This window comes from Vombatus ursinus, unplaced genomic scaffold, assembly GCF_900497805.2.
Source record: "Vombatus ursinus unplaced genomic scaffold, bare-nosed wombat genome assembly UNPS02012901.1, whole genome shotgun sequence".
In the NCBI taxonomy this organism is placed as follows: Eukaryota; Metazoa; Chordata; class Mammalia; order Diprotodontia; family Vombatidae; genus Vombatus; species Vombatus ursinus.
Window position 1 is genome coordinate 4046998 of NW_020952679.1, and position 24934 is coordinate 4071931.

The following is a 24934-nucleotide window of genomic DNA, read 5'->3' on the forward strand; positions in this document are numbered from 1 at the left end:
ATGCAGATTAGTGGGAAGGTCTTAGTGCAAAGTTGTGGGGCAAAGCACAGAAAAGCAGATGGTACTCGGTCGCTTCTAGGCATACTGCCTTATTCTCATGTGATGAAAATGCAGTTTGAAAGGGCCTTCTTTTCATTAGATCCACTGGCTAATTTCCATTTGGATCACCCTGATTTCTCTCAGCCTTTGTGCCTAGAGGCCAATCCCTGCTCCTCTGACTTGGATATAAAAGAGAAAACTAAGATGATGGAGTAAATGCTGTGGTCACAGAATCACACAATACCCCATATGGAAAGGGCCTCTAGTCCAACCTTCATCTGACTCTAAACACATTCCTAACAAGTGGCCATCCAGCTCAGTCTCCAAGGTGAGGGAAGCACCTACCTCCCCAGGAAGGTATTGCATTTGGCCATAGCTTTAATTTCTGGGAAGCTGTTTCTTACACTTCCTTCTTTGCAACCTCTGCCCACAGCACCTGGTTCTGACCTTTGGGACCAAACAGGGCAAGTTGAGGCCTCTTCCATAGGGCAGCTGTTCAGACACATGGAGCCAGCTGGCATATGGTGCCATGCTTCCTCTTCTCTTGGATGGGCCTCCTCAGTTCCTTCAGCTAATGCTCATGTAGCACAGTCTCTAGGAGTTTCTTACTGATTGAATTCCCCTGGATGTGCCCCAGCTTATTAATGTCCTTCTTCCAACATGAAGCTCTGATCTGAGCACAATTCTGAAGCAATGGTCTGGCCATTCTCAATTCAATCCCCTCCCATCCCATTCCACAGACATGTAGTAAGCACCTACTATTTTCCAGGCACAGCATTCAGTATTGACAATCAAAGGCAGGAACAAGACATGTTATACTAAGGCATACAAGGGGTGAGTGTTCTATACCCAAATGTGTAAATACAAGATTCAGGAAAAATTAATTCAAAATAATTTATAAGTGCACTGACAATGGTGGGGGGGGGTGATCAGGAGAGGCCTATTGGAGGAAGTTGTCCTTGAGCTGAGCCTTGAACAGAACTTGGAGTTCCAAGAGCAGAGGTGAGGAGAAAGAGCATTTCAAGTCCTGGGAACCAGACAGAATAGTTAATTAAATGGGAAGGTTGTAAAGGATCAATAAGAAGTTGACCCCTTTGGCCCCAACTTAGATGCAGGAGGGAAGAGTACTCAATCTGAAAAAAACCCAAGGGCTTTAAATTCCAAATAGAGGAGTCTGATTTTAATCTTAGCAGCCATAGGAAACCTATCCATAGCTTTTCAACATCCTTCACTATTTCTTCATCTATGTCACACTCAGCAACTGTAAATGTTCACCAAGGTTCTAACCTGGGACCTCATCTCTTTTCATTTCTTTTCCCTCTACACTCTTGCTCGATGGCCTCATCAACTCCTATGTGTTCAATAACCCTTTCTATTTAGATGTTCCAAGGCCTATGGAAGCTCTTGAGCAGAGGAGAGTCATGGAGGATGGACTGGAGAAGACAGAGGGTAAGTGAAAGGAGACCAGTTACAAGGCTGTAGCTGCAGTGAAGGGGATGAGGTAGTGGTGGTAATAATGTGACTGGGGAGAAGGGGACTGAAGTGAAAGATGGTATGATGCTAGGATCAACCACATTTGGCAAAGGTTTGGATTAGCTTTTATAGTTATAAACTTCAAGCCTTTAATGAGTTCATGAATGTGGGTACTTCTATTGGTATAGACAACCAATCTCCATCTTTACTTCTGGTGCAGTTCCTGTGACGTCCTTGAAGTTCTTTCTAGAGATTTTAATGAATGGGTCAGATTCTGTCAGTTGGTCCCAACCCGTGGGCTTTGGACCTCTGGGGAGCCAATATTGTAAGGCATGTGGACAAATTTACCCTGTCCAAAACCTGGCTTCCATACTCCTTATTCAACTGAAACCATCCTCTCCAAAATCACCAACAATCTTTTAATCCACAAATCTAATGACCCTTTCTCAGTTTCAATCCTTCTTGACCCCTCTGTAGCCATTGACACTGTTGACCACCCTCTCTTCCAGGAAACTCCTTTCTGGGCATCTGTGACTCTAATCTCTATTGGTGGAATATAAATTCCTTGAAGCTAGTGACCATTTCATTTTTTTTTTTTTTGGACTTTGTATCCCCAGGGCTAACACAGTGCTTTGCACATAGTAGGTACTGAATAAATGCTTATGAATTGATGCATCAATTCCTTCCAACTGAGCTGTTCTGGATTCCATAAAGGGTAATCCTCCATGAATATCCACTTGTGTCTTTATGTTACTGGAAAACTTCTTTTCCGGGAAACTTTATCATCTTTAAAATTGTCCTAAATTCTCTTTTTGGTGGAGAGTGAACCTGGCTCCCCACCAAAGGCAGCAGGCTTGCTGACTAGAGTGAGTACCTAAACTCAGTTCTTTCTCTGTTATTCTTGATTCCTTTTAAACCAGGACCATATTTTCAGAGACAACACACTTCTTTTGGGACTTGTAGGAGATGTGTTTAGCCATGTCTGTGTTTAAATATCAAGACGAATGTCTCCACTTGACGTGCCAGACATGGTGCCTGCACATGATTATTCATTTGGCAATGCCGAGCAAAGCTTTGATCTTTCTCCCCCGTGGTTTTGTTTCATGATTTACACCATTTGTAGTGGCATGCGATTGGGCTGAGCTGGCTTAGAGGCCAGTCAGAAAACCCCCTGGGCTTGGGAGGGCTTTGGGGTCTGGTGATAAATCCCTGAGTAATCAAGGTTTCCACTGTTCCTTTTTATGCATCTGTGGGGACCCCCCTTAAACCACAAAGAATCCACAAGTTTGCATAGACAAATTGTGTTTTCAATCCTTGAAAATCTGTTAAAGGCTTTTTGGCTACTCCATCTTTGTTCCTGGAGAGGGACTGCTGGCTGGGCATTCTTTTGACCAAGAGGGGCTCCTATAAGCTTACAAGGAACAAAATATTATTGATGATGATGATGATGATGGTGATGGTGATGGTGATGATGACAGTGTTCTTTGACAGCGTGTCTTAATCCTTGCTAAGTACTTTATATATGGTATCTCATTTGATTCTTCCCACAACACTTAGAGGTAGGTGCTATTACTATATCCATTTTGCAGATAAAGAAAATGAGATTCATAGAGGTTAAATGATTTACCCAGAATCACACAGCTAGTAAGTCTCTAAGGCAGGATTCATAGATCTGATCACACATTCTGATGCACAGGGGTATGCTCCATAATTGTTAAAGGAGCTAGATAGAGAAAGACCCCAGTGAGAAGTATTGTATATTGATTCCTTGGGTACAACTCTAGCTTACTAAACTACTACTTACTAAGCTACTAGCTTACTTACTAAGCTAGCTACTGGGCCTAAGTCTGGCCCAGCTTTGCAGTCTGCTTAGTTTTAAATGGAGAAAACTTGGTGGGCTGCATATCATTTCAAGTTCTAGGGGAGTACCCTGAATTGAAGACTCAAGTCATCCCTGCCCTCCTGCATTTTTCCCCTTAAATAGCAATTTAAAAAGAAAAGAAGTTGACTTTGAAGTACAGAGGCTGTTAGATGCTTCCAAAGGTGAATGCAAGATTTTGAAAGTAAAAATCTCTAGGAACATAGAGGAAAAGAATTTAAAGAGTCTAAAAGACACAGATCCTCCCTTGCCCCTCCCCCAAACCTACCAAGCCTTTATAATGTAGAGTCCTATGGAAGAGACTGGGAAAGTGGCCAACGTCCTTCAGGCTGTGGAAGTGTGGATAGTCACAGCCTGCTAATGGAGAGCAAGCTTACATGATGAGGGTAGGAACTGAGACTTTTTTACTCTGCGTCTGCTTATCAGTTCCTAAACAGTTTTCTGTGTTGTCTAGAGTTAGATAAGGATGTCATTGAGTTGGTCCATCAGGCTATGAGTCTGGGCTAAATGCTACACACAGCTCACTAGATGGGCTAGACTGCCTGAGGGAAACTGCCTTAGGACTCTCAGTGGCCCTTAGTGGCTCCTTGCTTCCAAAGCCTATCTGTTTGATATCAGTGTTCTCCTAATGATGCTATATGGCTACTGGCCATGGAAGCCAATGACCTTCAAAAAATCAAAATTGTAAGTGCCTTTGACTCTAATTCAGAATTCACTGGGCTGCTAGGTTGCCCAGAGGATAGATATTCAGGCCTGGAATCAGGAAGACTCCTTTTTGTTAGTTCAAATCTGGCCTCAGACACTCACTAGCTGTATGACCCGGTGCAAGTCACTTAGCTCTGTTTGCCTGGGTCTCATGTGTAAAAAAAAAAAAAAAAATCAGCTGGAGAAGGAAATGACGAACCATTCAGTATCTTTGCCAAGAAGACTCCAAAATGGGGTCACAAAGAGTCTGACTCTATTGAACAACAACAACAACAGAATCCTCGGAACCTAGGACATAGAATGTGCTTAATAAACACTCGTCGATTGAACAATTGTGAAAGTATATATACTTTCACTTTAAAATGCTTTGCATCATAGTGGAGGTAAATAAGCCAAGTCCATAATGGGTAGCTAGTAGAACAAGAATCTTTGGGGCACATCTTCACGTTCCAGAGTGATCACAAGAAGGTCAGGCATGTCTCTCTCAACACATTCTTTGGCATCTTTATCAGGGATGGAGGACTGGACCAGACTGGTGACAGGCCTGGCTATGGGCCAGCACAGTTTTTAGACTTCTTAGAGAAGGCTTTGGTTTTCCTTTTCTGCTTTATAAATCCTGAGGTAACTGAGCCTTTCTCCCTTCAAAGACAGGGAGCATCCCACTGATTTTATTATGTGCTGGTTACTGAGCTGGTCTGGAATGGGTAGCTACAAGAAATACTATCCAAGTGATCTGGCCTTCTCAGGGCTGGGAGGGGGATGGTTTGTGAATGTTTTCAGCTGCTGCATTTCCCTAGACACCTCCAGGTGTCAGAATGGAACAGAATTCACCTCTCTGCCCTATTCCCACATTATAATTGCTACCACATTTCAATACTTGTAAGCCCAGTCATGGAACTATTACTGCGAAGTCTTAATGAAATGAAAATGAAGGGGGAGGGGAAGAGGGCAGTCCTTGAGGGATGTAGACTAGCCAGAAATGTTGTCATTCAATACAAAAAGACTCCAGTGATGCTGTGAGCTTATGAATGTATATTCCCTCCAATCATGCAGATCACAACCCCTGCCCTTCCCAAACAACCCTCTCATCAATGCCCTCCCACCATAAGTTGGCCACAAGTAGTCTATCCTTTTGGGTCCACCAGAGGCCAGACCCTGAAAAGGTTAACCTTCACAGGCTAGGAACTCCCTTTCTTGAGCGATAATGTGCTGATTGGTGAGAGCACATATGGTATCTGGTTGGCCCTAGACCCAGTCACCTTTCTACCTTCCTACTATCCTCCCCCCATCCCAGACCCACACAAACTCCCAGTCCCTCATCACTTTCTACTTCTGGAAATAGTAATCAAATTAACATGACCACTGATGCACTGATGTGCTGCCCTAGGGCTCCATTCACCACTGGGATTTCCCATACCCAAACTCCCTTCCTTGGCCACTCTCCATTTATATGTATTGTCTATCCCTACTAGAATGTAAGCTTCCAATAGGCAAGAAAGGGCTCTTTTGTGTTCATATCCTCAGAACTTAGGAAAATACCTGACACATTGTGAGTGCTTAATACATTCATTTTCATTTGTCTATTCTCATAGCACGGGAGAGGCCTTCCTCTACGTCTCTTGACCTCAGGAGGACATGTTGGCACATATGGGCAGGCCACCTCTCCCCTCTCACCACATAACCAGCTGATTTTCTTTTTGTAGCACAGATTTCTTAGATGTAGGGATGACAACACTTCACAACCTTTCCTTTATGGTTGAGTGGGCTGCACCCCACAATAAATATTTGTGTCCATTGTCCACTGAGAGACGCTCATTTAAGATTATTTAGCAAATCTAATTTTCTCCTATATGCACCTTATCTCCACCGTCACACCCGACATGTCCTCAGTGATCCAATAACCCTGGTCTCCTCACTGTTCCCTGAACAAGGTTCTTTATTTCCCAACTTGGAGCATTTTTTCTGCCTATCCCCCAGGTCGGGAATGGTCTCTCTCCTCATCTCTGCCTCCCAGCTTCCTTCACATCCCAGATAAAATCCCTTCTTCTCTAGGAAGCTTTGCCCAGTGCCCTTCAATACTAGTGCCTTCTGTCTGTTGAGCATTTCCAGTCTATCCTGTCCACAGCTTGTTTGTACATAGTTTGAGGTATGTTGTCTTTCTCAATACACTGTGAAATCCTTGAGAGCAGGGAATAACTTTTGCTTCTCTTTGTATCCTTGCATTTATCACAGTGTTTGGCACACAGTAGGCACTTAATAAATGTTTGTTGACTGACTTATACACTCAAAGCCATGTAACACCAGAATGTGAGTGTTAACTATTTTTGATAATTTTACCCAGTCACAAAAAATATCCCAATGGTACTTTATATGTTTTAGAAATACTTGTTTTATTTCATAAATTAAAAGACAATAAATTAAATTTCAAAAAATAAAGAGATGGCACTTGGGGTCCTATAGCATTATCAGATGAAGTTCCACTCAGGGAAGTTTAATAAAGATTGGATGGAGGATGGCTGGGCAGAACACCCTTGACTATTCCTTCCTTCCATTAGCTTCAAGCCTCATTCATTACTTCATTTTCAAATGGGACTACATACAGTGGTGGGGAACCTGTGGCCTTGAGGCCACATGTGGCCTTCTAGGTCCTTGGGTGCGACCTTTTGACTGAGTCCAAGTTTTACAGAATAAATCCTTTTATTAAGGGGATTTGTTCTATGAAGTTTGGATTCAGGCAGCACTAGAGGACCTAGAAGGCCACAGGTTCCCCAACCTTGGACTAGGAGCTTAATCACAATAGGTATTTTGGAAATTTTCTCCATCTTCAAATTCCTCTTAGGACAAAAGTTTCACCTTGTGGGACTTTCTCTTTAAATACTTAAAAGTTTTCATGAGTTTTAAAATGAATCCTAAATTTATCTTTGAAGACTTTCAGTATAAATACAGAATGCAGGTCACACACAGAAATCATCCTCTGATGCCTCAGTGCCTTCTTGAAGGCTGTGTCTTTGGAGAGAGACTTTTAGCAGAGTGTCCAGTGGAGACTCCAAGATGCCAAGGCTTGGCACTTAATCTCATTGTTTAATATTTTTGTCAGTGTCCTGGATAAGGACCCGGAAGATGTGGATCAAATCATCAGATGACACAAAGCTGGGGGGAGGGGAGAGGGAACACATTGGATAAGGTAGAGTAGGGAAATTCAGACTTAAAATCCTGCCTCTGACATTTACTGGGTGATCATCAGAAACTCACAGGCTCTACGGATCTACGGAACCCAGAGAGAGTTGGAATTATCATAGGAACATGGATTTGGAGCTGGAAAGGGTCTTGAAGGTCATTGAGTCCACCCCCTCCATTTGATGGACTCTGCAGGATTTGTCTCTTAAGTCATAGACAGGTCACTGTGACCTGCATTGGTGGGGTACTTTCAAGGCAGGGCTTGCTTTGTTCTGGTCCTCCCTCTTGTCTTCCAATTTCTGAGCAGGCACCTCTGCAGTTTCTATCCCTCCCTTCCTTTCTAATGATCCAGGGCCCAGGAGATCTCTGGGTCTCCATCCCTCCTGGGTTTGCCTCCTGCTTATGGTCTCAGATTTGCTCTTATACTACACTGAGCTAAATGTCAGACATCTGGCTTCGTAACATTTTTCTCAACTGTTGACCTGCCTAGCTACCTCTTTCTTTGTCTTTTTCTTTCTCTGCCTCTCATTCTCTCTGTCTCTCTTTTTCCTTCTCCCCATCCTCTCCTCTCTTTTCTCTTTTTCTCCCCTCTTTTCCCCTCCCTTCCTCTCTTTTCTCCTCTACTCCCCTCTTTTCCCCTCTCCTCTCCTCTTCTCTCCACTCCTCTTGTTCTCTCCTCTCCCATTTCCTCTTCTCCCCTATCCTCTCCTTCTCTCCCTCTTCTCCCCAATCCTCTCCTCTTCTTTCCCTGTCTTAGAAGTTTGTGTTTGACTCACAGTTCAAAGGAAGAATAGAAATATTTCCTCCAATGAAGGGGACAGTGTTGGCCTTAGACTTACTTAGACTTAGAAGGATTTGGATCTAAGGCCTGCCTCTCATATCTACTGGACCTCTAACCCTCAGTCAGATCATCTCATCTCTTGGTTGAGAGATAAATAGATGGACATTGTGATAGATGAAGCCTAAGATGGCATAAGATGGATACCATGATGCCAATGGCTTTTTTGGCCAGTGATTTCCCTTATTATTCTTTAAAACAATAACACCAATCAAAACCCTTGTGACTTTTCTTTGTTCCATTAACTTTTTATCTCACAAATTGATAAAAGTAGTGCCTAGAACAGGATGTGGCACATAGTAGATGTTTAATAAATGTTTGATTATTGGTTGAAATTGGGCATGTAAATGTTCCTTTTTGTGTTAGTGGAAAGAGGGCATGTCTTGCTACTTATCATTCATTTAGCACCCACAGGTCCAATGCTTCCCCGGGGCTGGATGAATATTTGATAAAGCTTTGGAGAAATGGAAGAATTAGCATTGTACATTCTAACATCAATGCATTTTTTCTGAGTCCTCATTCATCTTGATTTTACTGGCATTTCTGGTGCTCTAGACCACACCTTCTCCGGTGGACCAACCTCTGCTCCTTAGCTTCTATGGCATTGCCGTTTCTTGGCTCTCTTCATATTATCTGACTATTCTTCCTCAGTCTATTGGATCATCTTCCTATTCTGTCAACTAAGTATTGATATCCACCAAGGCTCTGCCCTGGATCCTTCTCTATCTCTCCACTCTACTTGATGATATCATTTTGATGGGGCTACTTTTTCACCATGTTTTTCATGACACAAAATATGAATGATGGCGCTACAGTCTATGTTGTTCTAGAACCAAATAGGACTCAAAACAATCAGATAAGAAAAACAAAAGTCATTATTATCCTATCTCTTAAATTGGCAGAAGTGTTTTGTTTGCTACTATGGATTTAATTGTCTATATACAGCCAAGTCTCAAATTTGTATATCCAACCCAAATCTACGTCTTGAACTGCTAACTCTCATTGCTGTCTTCTGGAAATTTCCAATTGTATGTTCTACAGAGAGCTTAATCTCCACATATCTTAATCAGAATTTATTGTATTCCCCTCAAAAACTATCACTTCTCTAAAATTCCGTTTCTACCAAGGACACTAACGTACTTCAGGTCAGTCAGATTTCCAACTCTGGAGCCCTTATTGACTCTTCATTCTCTATCACACTCCAATATTCTAACAACATTCCATATTCTCATCAGTCTCCAAGTTTTACGAATTTTACCTTTACAGTGTATCTCACATATGTTCCCTTCTCTCCACTCAAATAGCTTCTACTATAATTCAGATGCACTTTATTTCTTACCTAAATTATTGCATTTGCCTCCTAATTTTTGCATCAGCCTCCTTAATTTTGATCTCTCTCTTCTCCAAAACATCCTTCACACAGCTTCCAAACTAATCTTCCTCAAAAAAAAAAAAAAACAAGTCAGGAGTTGGGCAGCTGGGTGGTGCAGTGGATAGAATGCTTGGCCTGGAGCAAGGAAGACCTGAGTTCAAACCTGACCTCAGATATTTACTAGCAATGTGACCCTGGGCAAGTCACTTAACCTTGTTTGTCTCAGTTTCCTCATCTGTAAAATGAGCCAGAGAAGAAAATGGCAAACCACTCCAGTATCTTTGCCACAAAAATATCAAATGGAGGTCACAAAGCATTTTTTAATTGAAAAGTAAGTCAGGAAAACAGAACAATGATAAATGTTGGGGAAGATGTGGGAAAACTGGAACATTAATGCACTGTTGGTGGAGCTGTGAACTGATCCAGTCATTCTGGAGGGCAATTTGAAGCTATGCCCAAAGGGCTACAAAATTGTGCATACCCTTTGACCTGGCAATACCACTTCTAGGGCTACATCCCAAAGAGATCATACAAAAGGGAAAAGGACCCACGTGTACAAAAATATTCATAACAGCTCTTTTCATGGTGGCAAAGAATTGGAAATTGAGGGGATGCCCATCAATTGGGAAATGACTGAACAAGTTGTGGTATATTAATATAATGGAATACTATTGTGCTATAAGAAATGATGAGCAGGTGGACTTCAGAAAAACCTGGCAAGACTTATACAAACTGATGCTGAGTGAAATGAGCAGAACCAGGAGAACATTGTACACAGTAATAGCCACACTGTGCAATGACTGACTTTGATAGACTTAGCCCTTCTCAACAAAGCAAGGATCTAAGACAACTCCAAAAGACTCACGATGGAAATTGCTATCCACATCCAGAGAAATAACTATGGAGTCTGAATGCAGATGGAAGCACATTATTTGCTCTCATTTTCTTTTGTTGTTCTGTTTTATTGCTTCATTCTCATGGTTCCTCCCATTAGTTCTAATTGTTCTTTACATCATGACTAACAGGAAAATATGCTTAATAAGAATGTATAAGTAGAGCCTATATCAGATTGCACACCATCTTGGTGGAGGGAGAAGGAGGGGAAGAAAATTTAAAACTCAAAATCTTATGGAAGTGAATGTTGAAAACTAAAAATACATGAATTAGTTAATTAGTTAAAAAATAAAAATCAAAAAAAAAGTAAGTCAGTTCATACAATGGGAAAAGACTAGAAGCTAAAGATAGAAAGCACATAAGGACTTCTTTGACAATATTCCAAAAGTTTTAATATGGCTATCATGGTTGTGATTTTATTTAATGAAATTATCTGTTTCTATGACTTGTATTTTGACATACCAATTCTTTGAGATTAAACAATTTAGTCTATATTTAAGTTTGAATTTTTAAAAATGCTTTTTATTGATTATAATTTTTAATTGCATGGATGTGTTTAGTATTTCTACTTTTCTGCATTTATTCAACAAGTTTTTATGCCCTACAACATGGTAAGGTTTTTAAAGGTGCCACTTATACTTAAGTAATATATATAATCCTTTTAATTTACATTCAGTAATCAGCAAACTTCTATTACATCTAAGCTTTCCAAAATTCTCTTCAAGTCCTTAATTTGTTTCTTATTTATCTTTTTGTCATGTTTATTCAGGTATGAAAGGGAGCTTATTAATGTTCCCAAATGGTATAGGTTTGTTTTTTTTCCCCTGTAGTTTGAATAACTTTTCCTGTAAATATTTAAATATTAAGAGAAGCAGAAGCAAGGAGGTATACCTAGTGTGGTTTGAAGAGGTTGAGGTGGTGGCTCCATGGGCCTAGGCCTAGGCAATGATGGATAAGTGAGAACACCTGGAGGTACATCTGGAGAAGTTTATGGAGAATTTCCATTAGTGCGGAGTTTTTGACAGCAACTTACAGCCCAGCAGCTAGGTGAAGCTCAACCAGGCATTGAATTTTATTGTGACCAGCTTTCAGAATATTGATGAGTGCTAACAGTGTCTTCACGATACTAATTAGCAGGCTATAGAAGTGTTTTGAATATATAGATCAAGGTCGCAATCCTTAGTTGTACACCAAAGAGGGCTTAGAGAGGGCTCTAGATAAAAATGACAAGTTAAATGAAAAATAACTCATTGAAGAAATTTACAACAAAAATGCTGATTTTTCTAAAGTTTTCCTAAGGCTAAGTATTAAGGTCTCCAAAATGAAGAGTCCTTCCAATCTTAAATAGCTTCTTTTGTTGTGTCTAAAGATGTCCATTTATGACTTTCTTTGAATTGTCATATCTTTTTGAAATGTTGTCTGAAGGAGACAGTGCTTAAGATGAAAGTGTTCTTAAAATACGAATGTGGAGCAATTATTTAAAGGCCATTATATTTTCCCTTAAGGAGTCTGTGTTTCAAAAGACCTTTAGTGGACATTGGCATTTTCTCTTCATATTACAGAACATATATCTTATTTCCCAGGACAAAAAAGGATGTCTTTATTTTATTGTCAAACACCACAGTATTGATGGTTGTGAATTTCTTCTATGGGAATTAATGGCATTGGGAAAGTTGTACGTAGGAAATAAAAAGGTGACTGTAGGAAATAACTGCCATAGTCACTTTACTCTTTTAATAGGCAAGCATGATAGCTCATATGGAAGACTTAAAAAAACTGACCTGATAGCTATTTGTCTGTTGGATACTTTCCATTCCATTTTTCCTCATTTTTTTTTATTATTTTAGTTTGCTGTGGAGATGGCTAACATCGTCAATGGTATTTGTATTTTGTGCAGTTTAGCTGTGATGATTAACTTTTGTCTTTATTTAGTGTAACTATATTTACATCTAGCAAATATAAAATCTTTTTAAATAAAAAATAATTAGATGCTATGCTGTTTAAGTACATTTATGTTAATAATTGCTAATTAATTATTGATTTTATTTCTTTATCTATTTTACTTTTAAACACAATGTAGTTTTCCTGCCCCTCCGTTATTTCTTTTCTTTTCTTTTCTTTCTTTTTTTTTAACCAAGTCTTTTCTAAATGTTTTGTTGGGTAAGATCATGATTGCTATTCCTGCTTTTTTGAGTTCACAAGAAACATAATATATTCTGTTTCAGTTCCTTATCTTAACCCTGTGTGAATATTTATATATCAAGCTTCTTTCTTGTAAACAATATATTTCTGGATTCTGCTTTATGATTTATTCTGCTCCTATCTTCCATTCTATGGGTGAGTTTATCCTGTGCACATTCATGGTTATGATTGCTAATTGTAAATTTACCTCCATAATATCATTTTACACTTTTCCTCTCTTTCCTTACCCTTCCCCTTTATAAAGAAGAAAGTAGAGAAAGAAAATAAATACAATCAACAATAATTATCTTTAATCCAAGACTTTTGCTCTCATTCCCCTGATCTTCTCTTCAACTACCCCAGGTGCCGCTTATACTTAAGTATAAGCTATTACTTAAGTATAGGCTATTACAATTTCTTTCTTTTCTTTTAATACCTACTTTACTATCTGCTCTAAGAACTGGAAATTTGTTTTGCTTGGATCTATTCCCTCCCTAAACACACCACTTCCCTCTTCATCTCCATCTGTTTCCCTCTTGATTTTAATGTATTTCTATATCAAATTCTATGTGTGACCCTCTTTTCAGTGAGTTTCATGAGACAGTCCCCTTTAACCTCTTCCTCCATTTTTTGTATAGTCTTCTTATCACAGACCTAAAAAATAAGTTCCTTCCTCTTCCTCCTCATTTCTTTCCTCGCGTATTTCCTTCCCCTTTCCTTCCTCTTTAAAACCACCAGAACAGAAGAAAAATGCCTCCACATTCTGTTTTTGTCCTTGTAATCTGTCACTGTTGAAAACAGTGTATTTCTAAAGGGACACTTGTCTTTTCTCCGCTTTTTAGAACATAAGAAAGTCATCACCATTTAGTCCTTTCTAATTCCTCAAATGTAACTTGGGTCCTCTTAACTCACATGTTTTCTTTTCAGAAAAAAAAAAAATGTTTTCTTTTCTGTCTTTTACTTTAGGAATGCTATTTTTTATAGTTATATTTTTCCTCTGTAGGATTATACTTAGTCTTCCAGGATACATTATTTTTTTCTTTATAAGCCTTTGTCTTTTGCCTTTTGTAACATCACATTCCACCATTTCCTTTCGTTTACAGTAGCTGCAACATAATTAGATCCTGAGTGTTTCCTTGGTGCTTGAACTCTTTCTGGTTGTTTGTAGTTAATATTGTATCTTTTTCCTGGAAGCTCTGGATTTTGACTACAGAATTTCTGGATATTTTCAATTTGGTGTTTCAGGAGAAGACAAGGGGAATTTTTTCGATTTTCATTCTTTTCCTCTGTTTCTAATAGATCTGGGCAGTATTGTTTAATAGTTTTTTGAAATATGGTACCCAGGTAATTAGTGCCATACACATGAATAAACCTCCCTTATGAAATTTAAAAGTAGCTGGTGGCTTTTGAGTAGAATCTTTGACTTTTCCATGAAAAGCAGCCAATGTTTCTACATAAACCAAAAAGTTAGTATGATGACAGATGGCTATACATCAGTGTCCCATCTTTGTCAGCTAAGGCAGCCTATGGAATACTCAAACCTTTCTCAGAGCTGGTGTTATGGTGTCTTTATCTTAGCTCCATTGGCTATTACTTGCATTTTAAAATAGTGCTTTCCCAGGATGTTTGGCATCCTTATAGGATTTATTTACCTTATTTTACAGTTGAGGAAACTGAGGTTTAAAGAACTTGGTTGATTTGCCCATGTTCATGAAGTTAGAGCATGTCCGAGTTGGATTCAAACCCAAGGGTCCAGTCTTCTTTCCACTAGACCTCACTGAATTTTAGGAAAGATGATTGTCAGAAAGTTGATAATACTCCATACCTTTATTTTTCTACATTCTCTATGATGTATGCTATTGTTTCTTTTACGTAGACAAATTAGGTTAAGTTAAAAGTGCAAAGCAAGGACATATAATCTGTTCTTCATTTACATCTTTGAAAATAGCAGCTCAGCCCCTTAGGCAGGAGCACACATGAATAATTACCACCCAGAAATGCTGAAACTACCATTCAAGGTCTGAGCTAACAATCACCTTAACTATTAGAATGAAAAGTGGTGTTTGCTGCGAATGCAACTATAGCCTCATCCCATAGCAGGGCAGAGTGTTTTCTAACCACAGAAAGAGCTCACAAGAAAGAGAAAGACAAAAACTACTGTTATTTTAAGAGATACAAATATCTTTTTGCTCACCTTGGCTGGAAATCCATTCACCAGAAAAAAAAGTATTAAAGGTATCAGGGAGTTTCTTTTCACAAACATGCCAAGTGTGTTGGAGAACATCTGTGTGTCTGTGACATCTGGAGAGTGCTTAGTGGGGATTTTGGTTAATGGCTTCATTGGACTAGTAAACTGTATTGACTGCGTGAAGACCACAAGAGTGACCTCCATTGATTTCATCCTTACTGGTTTGGCCATCTCCAGGACTGGTATGTTGTTGGCACTAATATCAATGAACTTTTTTGATTTTTTCTATTTTAAAATAAGTGTCATTGGTATTTGGAAGTTTTCAGAAATTATCTGGCACCTCAGCAACCATTCAAGTGCCTGGTTTGGAAGCTGCCTCAGTATCTTCTATTTTCTGAAGATTGCCAACTTCTCCCATCCTGCTTTCCTCTGGCTGAAGTGGAGAATTAACAAGGTGGTCCTCAGGATGCTGATGGGATGCTGGCTCATATCCTTGTTCATTATTCTTCCCATGACAGAGAGAATTATTAAGATTTGGGTAGTTCTCATTGATCAAGAAAATAAAACAAATATTACTCATAATAACCAAGGATTGAAAACCCTAAAGTTTTTCATCCTGATTCTCTTCAATACTGGAGGTTTGGTCCCCTTTGCTCTCTCTGTCGTCTCCTGTCTCCTGTTAGTATTATCCTTGAGGAAGCACATGCAGCAGATGCATCTCAAGGTCACAGGCTCCAGGGATCCCAGTACAGAGGCCCATGTGAGAGCTATGAAAACCATAATGACCTTCCTCTTCCTCTTTGTTCTATACCATTTGGGCCTCATTATGGCAAACTTAAACACAACTATATTTCGCAGTAAATTAGTGTCAATGTTTTCACTGACAGTCATGAGTGTCTATCCCATGACCCACTCTATCATCCTAATCCTGGGTCACAGCAAGCTGAGGCAGGCCTCTCTGAGGGTGCTGGGGAAGCTCAAAGACTATCTCAAAGTCCCTGGGAAAGTCTAAGTGGCAGAGACTGAACTTTAGGAAACTTTGTATTTTTCAGGGAGGAATGTGGTAGTAAAGAATCCACATTGAGTCCTTGAAGAATTTTTTTTTGCACTTATTCTATAAATTTCAATTAGAAATCATGAGAAATATTGAAATCCAAAGTTTGGTTTAACCATCCACATAGGAAACAAAGAAATGGTTGAAGGCTACCTTTTGTCCAGATAATAGCATGAAATTAGGTAGTCAACCTATTGAGCTTGTCCAATGGCATATATGGATCTTGGGCAGACATTTCATATGGAAAATAAGTTAGATCTTGCTTTAAAAAGAATGAAGAGATTAATGCTTTTAGTGATCCCAAACATTTCCCTGAAACAAAGAACCATCTTTTAATCATAACCATCTACTCCTGTTCTTGTAATTCTGTGAACCATGGAATGCCATGGTCTTTGAAGAATTAAAAAAGAATGTATCATTAGGAGGGTAATGGAGAGACTGAATGAAAACAGATATCAAAATAACAAACAAGGTAGTATAAAGAATTGGAATAAAGGATATCACCTAATAAATGTTTGCCAGAAAAATTAAACAGGCTGGTCACGTGAAGAGAACAAGAAATGGACACCCTGTGCATTCTACTGGTGTCCTTGTGATGTCAAGAATCACGTCTGGCAGACTGAGGAGAGAATGTGAGTGAGAGTCATGTAGGAAAGACATGCATGGATGGGCTCTAGTCCACATCAATAGAAGGGACACTCACTTTAATGAGACCACAGGAGATTTGAGTTTGGTTCTCAAAAGATATGTTCACTATTTCTGCCATTTTGTATTAATTTATGTGTTCTTCATATCCTAGCTTATGGTTAGTCTTTACCTGAATGCTCTAGGTTGCTAACAAACAAGTAGCTAATCATATCTAGTATTAAAAATGTTCTGTTCAGATCCCTCATTTCTTTTCTGCTTATCTTTCTGTAAGATTCATCTCAGTCTGGAAAAGGGGTCATGAAATCTCTAACAGTCCCTGAAGTATTTATTATTTAGACTGCCTGTAATTTGAATTTGAACTTTTAAGTTCTAGGATGTTAAGCTATTCAGTGAATATATTTATCTATACGTGTTTATATATGTGTATGTGTATATAATACATATCCTTTTTTTTATAATTTATCATGTCTTTAAGAATAATATAGTTTCCTTGCTTGTCTTTCTTAATTGTTTGAGAGATAACTTCACATAGTAGATAAAGTACTGAATCTGGAATCAGAATGACATGAATTTAAATTCCACCTAAAGCACTTACTAGCTGTGTGACCCCTTGACAGGTCTCTTAATCTATCTCAGTTGAAGGTTTTTCATCTGAAAAATGAAGATAATAATAATAACACTTAACTCCTAAGGGTATTGTGAGGATCAAATAAGATAATATATGCAAAGTTTTATTAAAGCCTTGAAGTGCTATAAAAATATGCAGCATTATCATATTGATGTACCATCCAGGCACCTAGATGGCACAGTGGATGGAGTACTAGACCTGGAGTTAGGAAGACCTGAGTTCAAACTTGTTCTCAGATGCTTACTAGCTATGGGACCTTGGGCAACTCACTTAATTTCTATTTGTCTCAGTTTCTACAACTGTAAAATGGGGATAATAATAGTGCCTACTTCCCAGGATTTTTGTGAGGCTCAAATGTGGCAATATTTGTAAAATGCCTAACAAAGTGCTTGGCAGATAATAGGAATTATATACATGCTAGCTGTTGTTGTTGTTTTTGCCTTGGGTGACATCAAGATTGCCCCTCCTAACTTTTCAGATCTTCCTGATATATAATAAATTCCATTCCATATTTTAATTCTATTCATCTTTACATCCTAAGTATATTTCTTGCAAGCACAAAATTATTGAGCTTTGTTTATAATTCATTTTGCCACACTCCTCCATTTCATGGGTCAGTTAATCCCATTCATATTCATAGATATTATCGATTGTTTTTCTTTGTCCACCCGATTCTGTTCTGTTAAATATTTCTTCTTTCTCCTTCTCACTTTGAGGCTGTCCTCTCCTTGACTCTATCCTACATTTTAAACCTCTCTTCTAGTTATATCTCAGTGCCTCACTTATTTCACTATATATTTATCATTATGCTGTTAATTAATTGAGCCTTAAAACCATATTTTTACTAAATACTTTCTGTGTACAAGCGTTCCTGCCACCTAGAAATTATCTCCGCAAAGAGAAACATCAGCTTAAATAGAGTATGAGCTGGCAATAGGGGCAAGAGTGAGTTCTGCCTACGGAACCTGTGACCCAGGAACCTCTTACAACGGGCTCACGCTAAACTGGGTCCAATCACAGTGGCTACTGTGACACACTATTGCCCCCACCTAGAGTTTATTCTGGGTAATCTCCAAATATAGCATGAGTGTATGCCCACATATCATACAAAGTCTTCAAATAGAATGTTCATATATTTCCAAACCATACCACCTGCATCCCAGTTATCCCTATCCTCTTCATCTTTCTCAGTCCCCTCCCTTAGATCCTTAGACTCTATCCCTAGGGCCCTTGGGTTTTATAAGTGAGCTTTGATCCTATCCTTTCCAGAATCTGACATCCATAGCACTGCAAGAAAAATAGTCTGTGCCCTCAAGGAGTTTGCATTCTTATGGGGAAGATAACACACATAGGAAAGACCTAGAATCTCTTCCCTTTCTTTTGGTTCCTTTTTGGTTCCTCCAGCCCCCCTCCCCCCCGGCGAGGGTCCCAAAACTTCCTGACTGACACTCTGGTTTGGACTCCCCTTAGCAGAGACCTAAAGCTGAGGTTGCCAGGAGGGTAACACCCTATGATTCTGGGTGACTCCTCTCCCAGATTTTCTGTCCCATCATTTACAGGCTTTAGTCATTTTCTTCATCTCCTGAAAAAGGATTCATGGATGAATGCTTTCTCTCTAACACACATGATACACAGGAACCCCCTTTTGTGTATAGAATATCAGATAGCTGAACTTTTGAACTTGGGGTCACCCTGGAGGAAAGAACCAAGGCCAGTGCTACCAAGAAATCTTCCTTCTCTGTTAAAAGGCTAGACTTCAGAACCAGAATGCCCAGGCATTTTCCCTTCTCCTCTCACTAGCTGGTAAGATTTTAGGAACATTATCCATCAACTCTTGCCTTGGGACATGTAGGTGAACATGAGCAGCCCAAAGGTCCTTCTCCAGGAAACTCACTCGTCACCCATCATCTTTTGGGCTGGGGATGTTCACCCTAAGCATTTGTTAACATCTACTATGTGCCAAATACTGCTCTGAATGCTGGGGTTACAAATATGTAGAATGAAACTATAACAATAACAACAATGGCAATAATAGCTAACATTTATATAGTGCTTACTATGTGTTAGGCATTGACAAATTGCTAAGAGGAGGAAAGAGGGGCTAGGAGACCTGGGTCAATGTCCTTTATACCTAGATGACTCTCTATTCTATTTCACCCCCAAATCCTTGAATCTTTGGCACTAATAAATATGTAAACAGAGACTTAAGTAAGGACGGAGACAGATAGATTAGAACTATCACTGACTAAAGGGTATGAGCCCTGGAAATCCTCCCCCTCCCCAACTTCCCCTGAACTCTCTCACATGGCCTCCCACATGAGGCTTATCTCACTATATTCCTTTCAACTGTCCTTGCATTGTGGTTTTGACCCTGCCCCAAACTCCAATTCTCTGTTACCTCTAACCCAGCCTAGCCCTCATTGCGCCTGGCCCCACTTTAGACTGCCACCCCTTGATTCCATTTAGACCCCTTCCACATGGCCCAGGTCCCTGGCATTCACCAGAGCACCTGGCCTTTCTGAGTCCTTCTCTGTTACCTCCCAGTCACCTTAGACTACTTGGCCACTCCTAGATCACATCCAGATCTTCCTAAAGTCTTTCTGTATAAAAGGTCCATCTTGCCTCCATTAAAGTGTTTAGATTCCTTAGAGTCTGGCCCTCTTGTCAATACAAGTGTCACAATAGCTCATAACATTTCACCCACCCAACAGGTATTTTAATAAACCTTGTCTCTGGCTGAAAGAAAGCTTTGGTTGAATTCATTCAAGGCAGGACCCATACTGTTTGCCTTTGAATTTTGGGGTTCCCAGCACCCCTAGACCTCAACACTATGATTGTTTTCTGGAAAATGCTGCTTTAACCCTTGGTACTTTCCCTCCATAATTGTTTCTCTCTCACAAAGTCATCAGTGCTGTTATGTGAGTATATTTTGGTGGGAGGTACATTCTAGGCATAAGGCACAACCAAAGGCATGGAGAGGGGACATATAGTGACTTGCTTGTTTTGTGCCAGGCACTGTCCTAAGCACCTAGGTGTAAATACAAGTAATCAAGACAGTCCCTGCTCTCAAGGAGCTTACTTTCTAATGAGGAAAGATATTTCTAAAGGGAAGCTCAAAAGTGGTACCTAAAAGGCAGGGAGGTATTCAGACAGATTCTGGGGCTAGGCATGACTTTAATCAGGCATGTTCAACCTGTGGCCCGAGAGCCACTTGCTGCATGCCAAAGGATTCTGGGCAGCCCATGAAAAATATATCCTTTACATTTTTTGTGGGCTGCCCAGAATCCTTTGGCAGGCCACAGGTTATGCAGGCCTGGCTTTAAGCACTGGAGGGGCAGAAAGATGGAAAAAAAGTAGTAACCAAGGTGATAGAGGATATAAATAAAGATTTTAAATTTCTATATAAATTAAAACAAAGACATCTGGCAGATGCTGCTCAGTGTCTCAGCACCTAGAGATGCCAGCATAGAGACCCACATGAGGGCGATGAAATCTATGCCTACTTTCCTCTTCCTAGTTGTTCTATACCATTTGGGCATCATTGCAGGAGTGTTAAGCCATTCTGTGTTCCAGGGCAAGCTGATTGCTTTGTTGACATTGGCAATGATGGAGATCTACTCCTTGGTCCACTCCAACATCTTGATACTGGGGAACAACAAACTGAGGCAAACTTCCCTGAGGGTGCTGTGGTAGGCAGGTCTTGTTTCAAGTGCTCTGAGAAAGTTGTTAACATATCCTGAACATTCCTAGGTGAAAAGAATACTTGAAGAACTTTTTAGAGGGTCACAGTAGATTATTAAAGATCATTGAAATCCTGTTAGGTCTAAACAGCCTTATAGGAAAAAAATTGAGGAATATCTATCATCCAGATGATGACTTTTAGTTAGAAGGGTTATCTATTGAACTCATTTATCAGTGGTGATATGTCAGTTTGTAATGATCAAAAAGAACCATGTGCTGGAGATGTTGTAAAAGTCTAGATTTGTTTGCCAATAGATTTGGTCATTTGCTATATTGGAATCTTTTTATGGATCCTCTGTGGTGAACTTTTTGAAGGACATGAGAAATATAAAATAGGGAGATCTCATTTCGTCTGATAAGCTGCACCATTGACAGAAATATCCACAATGATGATATCAGAGATTCATCTGTTCTTTTAAATACTTTAACATGGTTTCTAAAGGATATTTTAATATCTTCCATATTTTCTTTGCTTATTATTTCTTTGTTCCCTAGAATGTGGAAAATCTTTCCAAAGTTTCCATACAACTCTGAAAAATAATTATAATCCTTGAAATACTCATTCAGCAATCACAAAACAATAGTTTTTCAAATGTTTATGATAAGATGTCTAACTTATTTTCTGTTTATTTTTTGTTAAATTTTTCTGAATCTGAAAGAAGTCTGATTAAATATCCAAAACACTCTTGGTGTGCTTTATTGTTTCCTGATAATTCAGTTAATTACATCTGATGTCTTTTAATGTTAGTCCTATTAGTGAATATGTGTTTAACATTGATATTTTTTCATTATCTGTGGTTCTTGAGGCATAATGCTGTCTCTGCATTCATCTTACAGTTCTCACCCTTAAGGTGAGTATAAGGCTGTTACTTTTCCCTTCCGTAATCATATCTATTTTTCTGTTGCCTTTTCTGACATCAAGATCGTTACTCTTAATCTTTTATATATTTTGTTGATGCATGATAATATTCCATCTCTCATTTTGACTCTATATGGATATTTATGTTTTGAGTGCATTCCTTGCAGATAGCAAATTGTTGGAGTTTGCTTTCTAATCCATTTTACCATTTAATAGGGGATTTAAATTCACATTCAGGGTTATGATACCTAAGTCAGTCAAACAACAATCATTTATTATGCACCTACTATATTTTACGCACTGTGCTGAGCACTGAAGATACATAGAAAGGGAAAAAAATCAGCAAAATAAAACAAAGAAACAAAAATAATGACAGTTCCAGCTCTCTTGTTCACAGTCTACAACATGTAAATGACTTTGTACAAACAAGATATATACATGAGACACTGGAGAGAATCAGCAGAGTAGAGACACGGGTATTAAGTGGGATTGGGATATGCTTGTTTTTGAAGGTGGAATTTTAACTGGGACTCGAGGGAAGCCTATGAATCCGGAAACAGAGATAAAGAAGGAGAGAATCCAGGCATGGGGGGCGGCCAGGGGAGATGTCCATAATTGGGAGATGGAGTATCTTATGGGAGGAAAAGCAACAATTTTTTGTTACTAGATGGCTGGAAAGTTAGGGACCAAACAGGTTATGGAGGATTTTGAAAGTCAAACAGAAGATTTTATATTTGGTGCTGGAGGCAATGGGGAGCCACTGAGGTTTGTTGAATAGGAGGAGTGACATGATTGGATCTTTACTTTAGAAAACCACTTTAGTGGCTGAATGGAGCATGGACTGGAGTGGCAGGTGGAACCTCCAGAAGCTATTGAAATAATCCTGGGATGAGATGATGAGAGGTCTGCACCAGAGTGGGGGCAGTGTCAGAGGAGAAAAGTTTGTTTTTTTCTTTTCACCATTTTGTTTTGTTTTCTTTTTATTCTCCTCAGATTTTGATAAAAAAAAAAACAAAAACCTCCTACCTCGTTCTGACATTCCTTATTTTATCATTGAATTTTGGAAGTCTCTCTCTTCATTTGTACCCGAGGTTTGAGTGGGTTGGTTCTTCAGGCGTTCTGCTTTTCTTTTTCTTCTCCCCTTTAGAGGCTTAATTTTTAAGCTTTTCTCATGGGGGGAGGTTAGAAAAGGCAAAGAAACAAGCTTTTATTATGTACCTGCTAAGTGTTAGGCACTGTGCTAAATGCTTTACAAACATTATCTCATTTTGACTGACACCATAATCCTGTGAAGTAAATACTCTCATTATCATTATCTCCATATTACAAATGAAGAAATGGAGGCAGACATTGGCTAAGTTACTTATCCAGAGTCACACATCTAGGTAGTGTCTGAGGCCAAATTGGAATTCAAGTCTTCCTAATTCCAGACCCAGTGCTCTATCCACTGAACCGATGAGCTAGCTTTCTGAGAGAGAGAGGAAGAGAGAGAGAGAGAGAGAGAGAGAGAGAGCACTCAGTGAATTGCCTTTGAGGGAAAACTCTACTCTGAGAGCTGGGGAAAGGTTCTGGGTGTGTGTGCCATCCTCAGATTCCATCTGTGAGCAGTTTCAATCTTTCCTTGACGCAGTGACTAAAGTAAGCCCTTCTCTGAGCCTGGAGCTCATGGCAAAGTGCGCTTGCATGGGGCCTGTGGATTTGGTTAGTCAGGAGATGCTGAAAGGGAAAGAATTTGAAGTTTCACAGATGCCCCCAGGTTAGAGATATATCTTGTGATTTATTATCTCTTTCACTCATTGATTTTCAAAAGAATTTGACTCCTTGTCTATTTACCCCCAGGACTGGATGGATATTTAGTAAGAGTGAGAGAGATAGCAGAAGTCTTACTAGGTCTGAGCCCACCTCAAACATCTGAAGGGGAAAAACAAGGAAACAACCATTTATTAAGGACCTACTATGCACCAGGCATTTTAAAAATATGATCTCATTTAATCTTCCCAACAACCCTGGGAAACTGACGCTATTATTATCCCCATTTTACACTTGAGGAAACTGAGGCAGACAGAGATGAAGTGACTTGATCAGGGCCTTAGAGCTAGTAAGTTTCTGAGGTTGGATTTGAACCTCGGTCTTCCTGACTCTAGCCTCAGGCTTTATCCACTGCAGTCACCAGCAGCCTACAATGTGGGGAATGTGCTCTCTCCTGGGGTTCAAGTTCTTGGCTGGCAGCCAGGAAGAAGTGACTTTCTTAAGCATTTGATCTTGTTTAATGGGCATTCTCTTTGTTTCTCACTATACCTCACACTTACTAGATCTCCACAAGTGAAGGGAACAGGCTCCCAATATTCCTTGCAGTTCTCACCCTCAAGGTGAATGTACTCGAGAATGTAGCATTTGATTAACCCAGACTGCTTGTCCCAGGGGCACCTGGGAGATAGGAGGACCATCAGGAAGCATACAAGGATGGCACCTCAAACTTCAAAGTCTTTGGAGATATTAGGTGCTCAAGTGCTAGGGGACAGCGGAGGCAAATACTAGCAACACGTCATAAGCTGTCATGGAGTTGAAGACCCCTTTGAATGATACAAGAAAGGGATGTTCCTACTCAGACTCCCCTTTATTCTCTCATAAGGGGGGAAGCCGGTGCTCTCTGGGGCTCCCGAGGTTTATCCTGCCTGTGCCCATAGCTGCTTGCCTGTCTGCTCTCCCATTATACCATGAGCTCCTTGAAAGCGGGGGTTATTTTTTACTTAATAAAAGCGTGATGAAATGTAAACAAAATTATACTTGATTTATTTTAACATTCGTTTAAAATGATTAAACTTAATAAATATTAAATATTATTACAACTAAATAGCAAATGTTAAACTTAATAAAAGTCTATGGACTGACTAGCCCTGGGGCTTTCTGACTTCCCTCTCTTGGCGGCTCTGCTCTTGCTGAATCGAGACACAAAGTATTGCAGACTTGTCTCTGGGCACGATGGGAGTTCTGCTGGCTTGTTTGATTGTGCCAGCCTGGGTTTTGTAAGTTGGCCTCCTTTTCTATTGCCCAGGAGACTCTGGCTAACCTTCTCTGGTTCTGTGGTAGAGGAAGTCACTTACTAAAGTTTCTCACGAGATTTCTTTATTATTATTGTTTGGTTTTTTGGGAATTTTGGGGTTTAGCTACAGGTGAGATGTAGGAGCTGGGTGACCTCTTCCATTCAAGCAGTCATCTTGTCCAGATGTGTCCTCTCCTCTTAATCTTATTAATCAT

General features: G+C 39.6%; 1 protein-coding gene across 1 annotated transcript; it reads left to right on the top strand.

Annotated features, from left to right (window-relative positions):
* The first annotated feature begins 14819 nt into the window (after positions 1 to 14819).
* Positions 14820 to 15772, top strand: LOC114040274 (taste receptor type 2 member 7-like). The gene is given in 2 exon segments (XM_027858309.1): positions 14820 to 15716; positions 15719 to 15772. Coding segments are annotated over 2 exon segments (951 nt in total).
* Positions 15773 to 24934: the final 9162 nt, after the last annotated feature.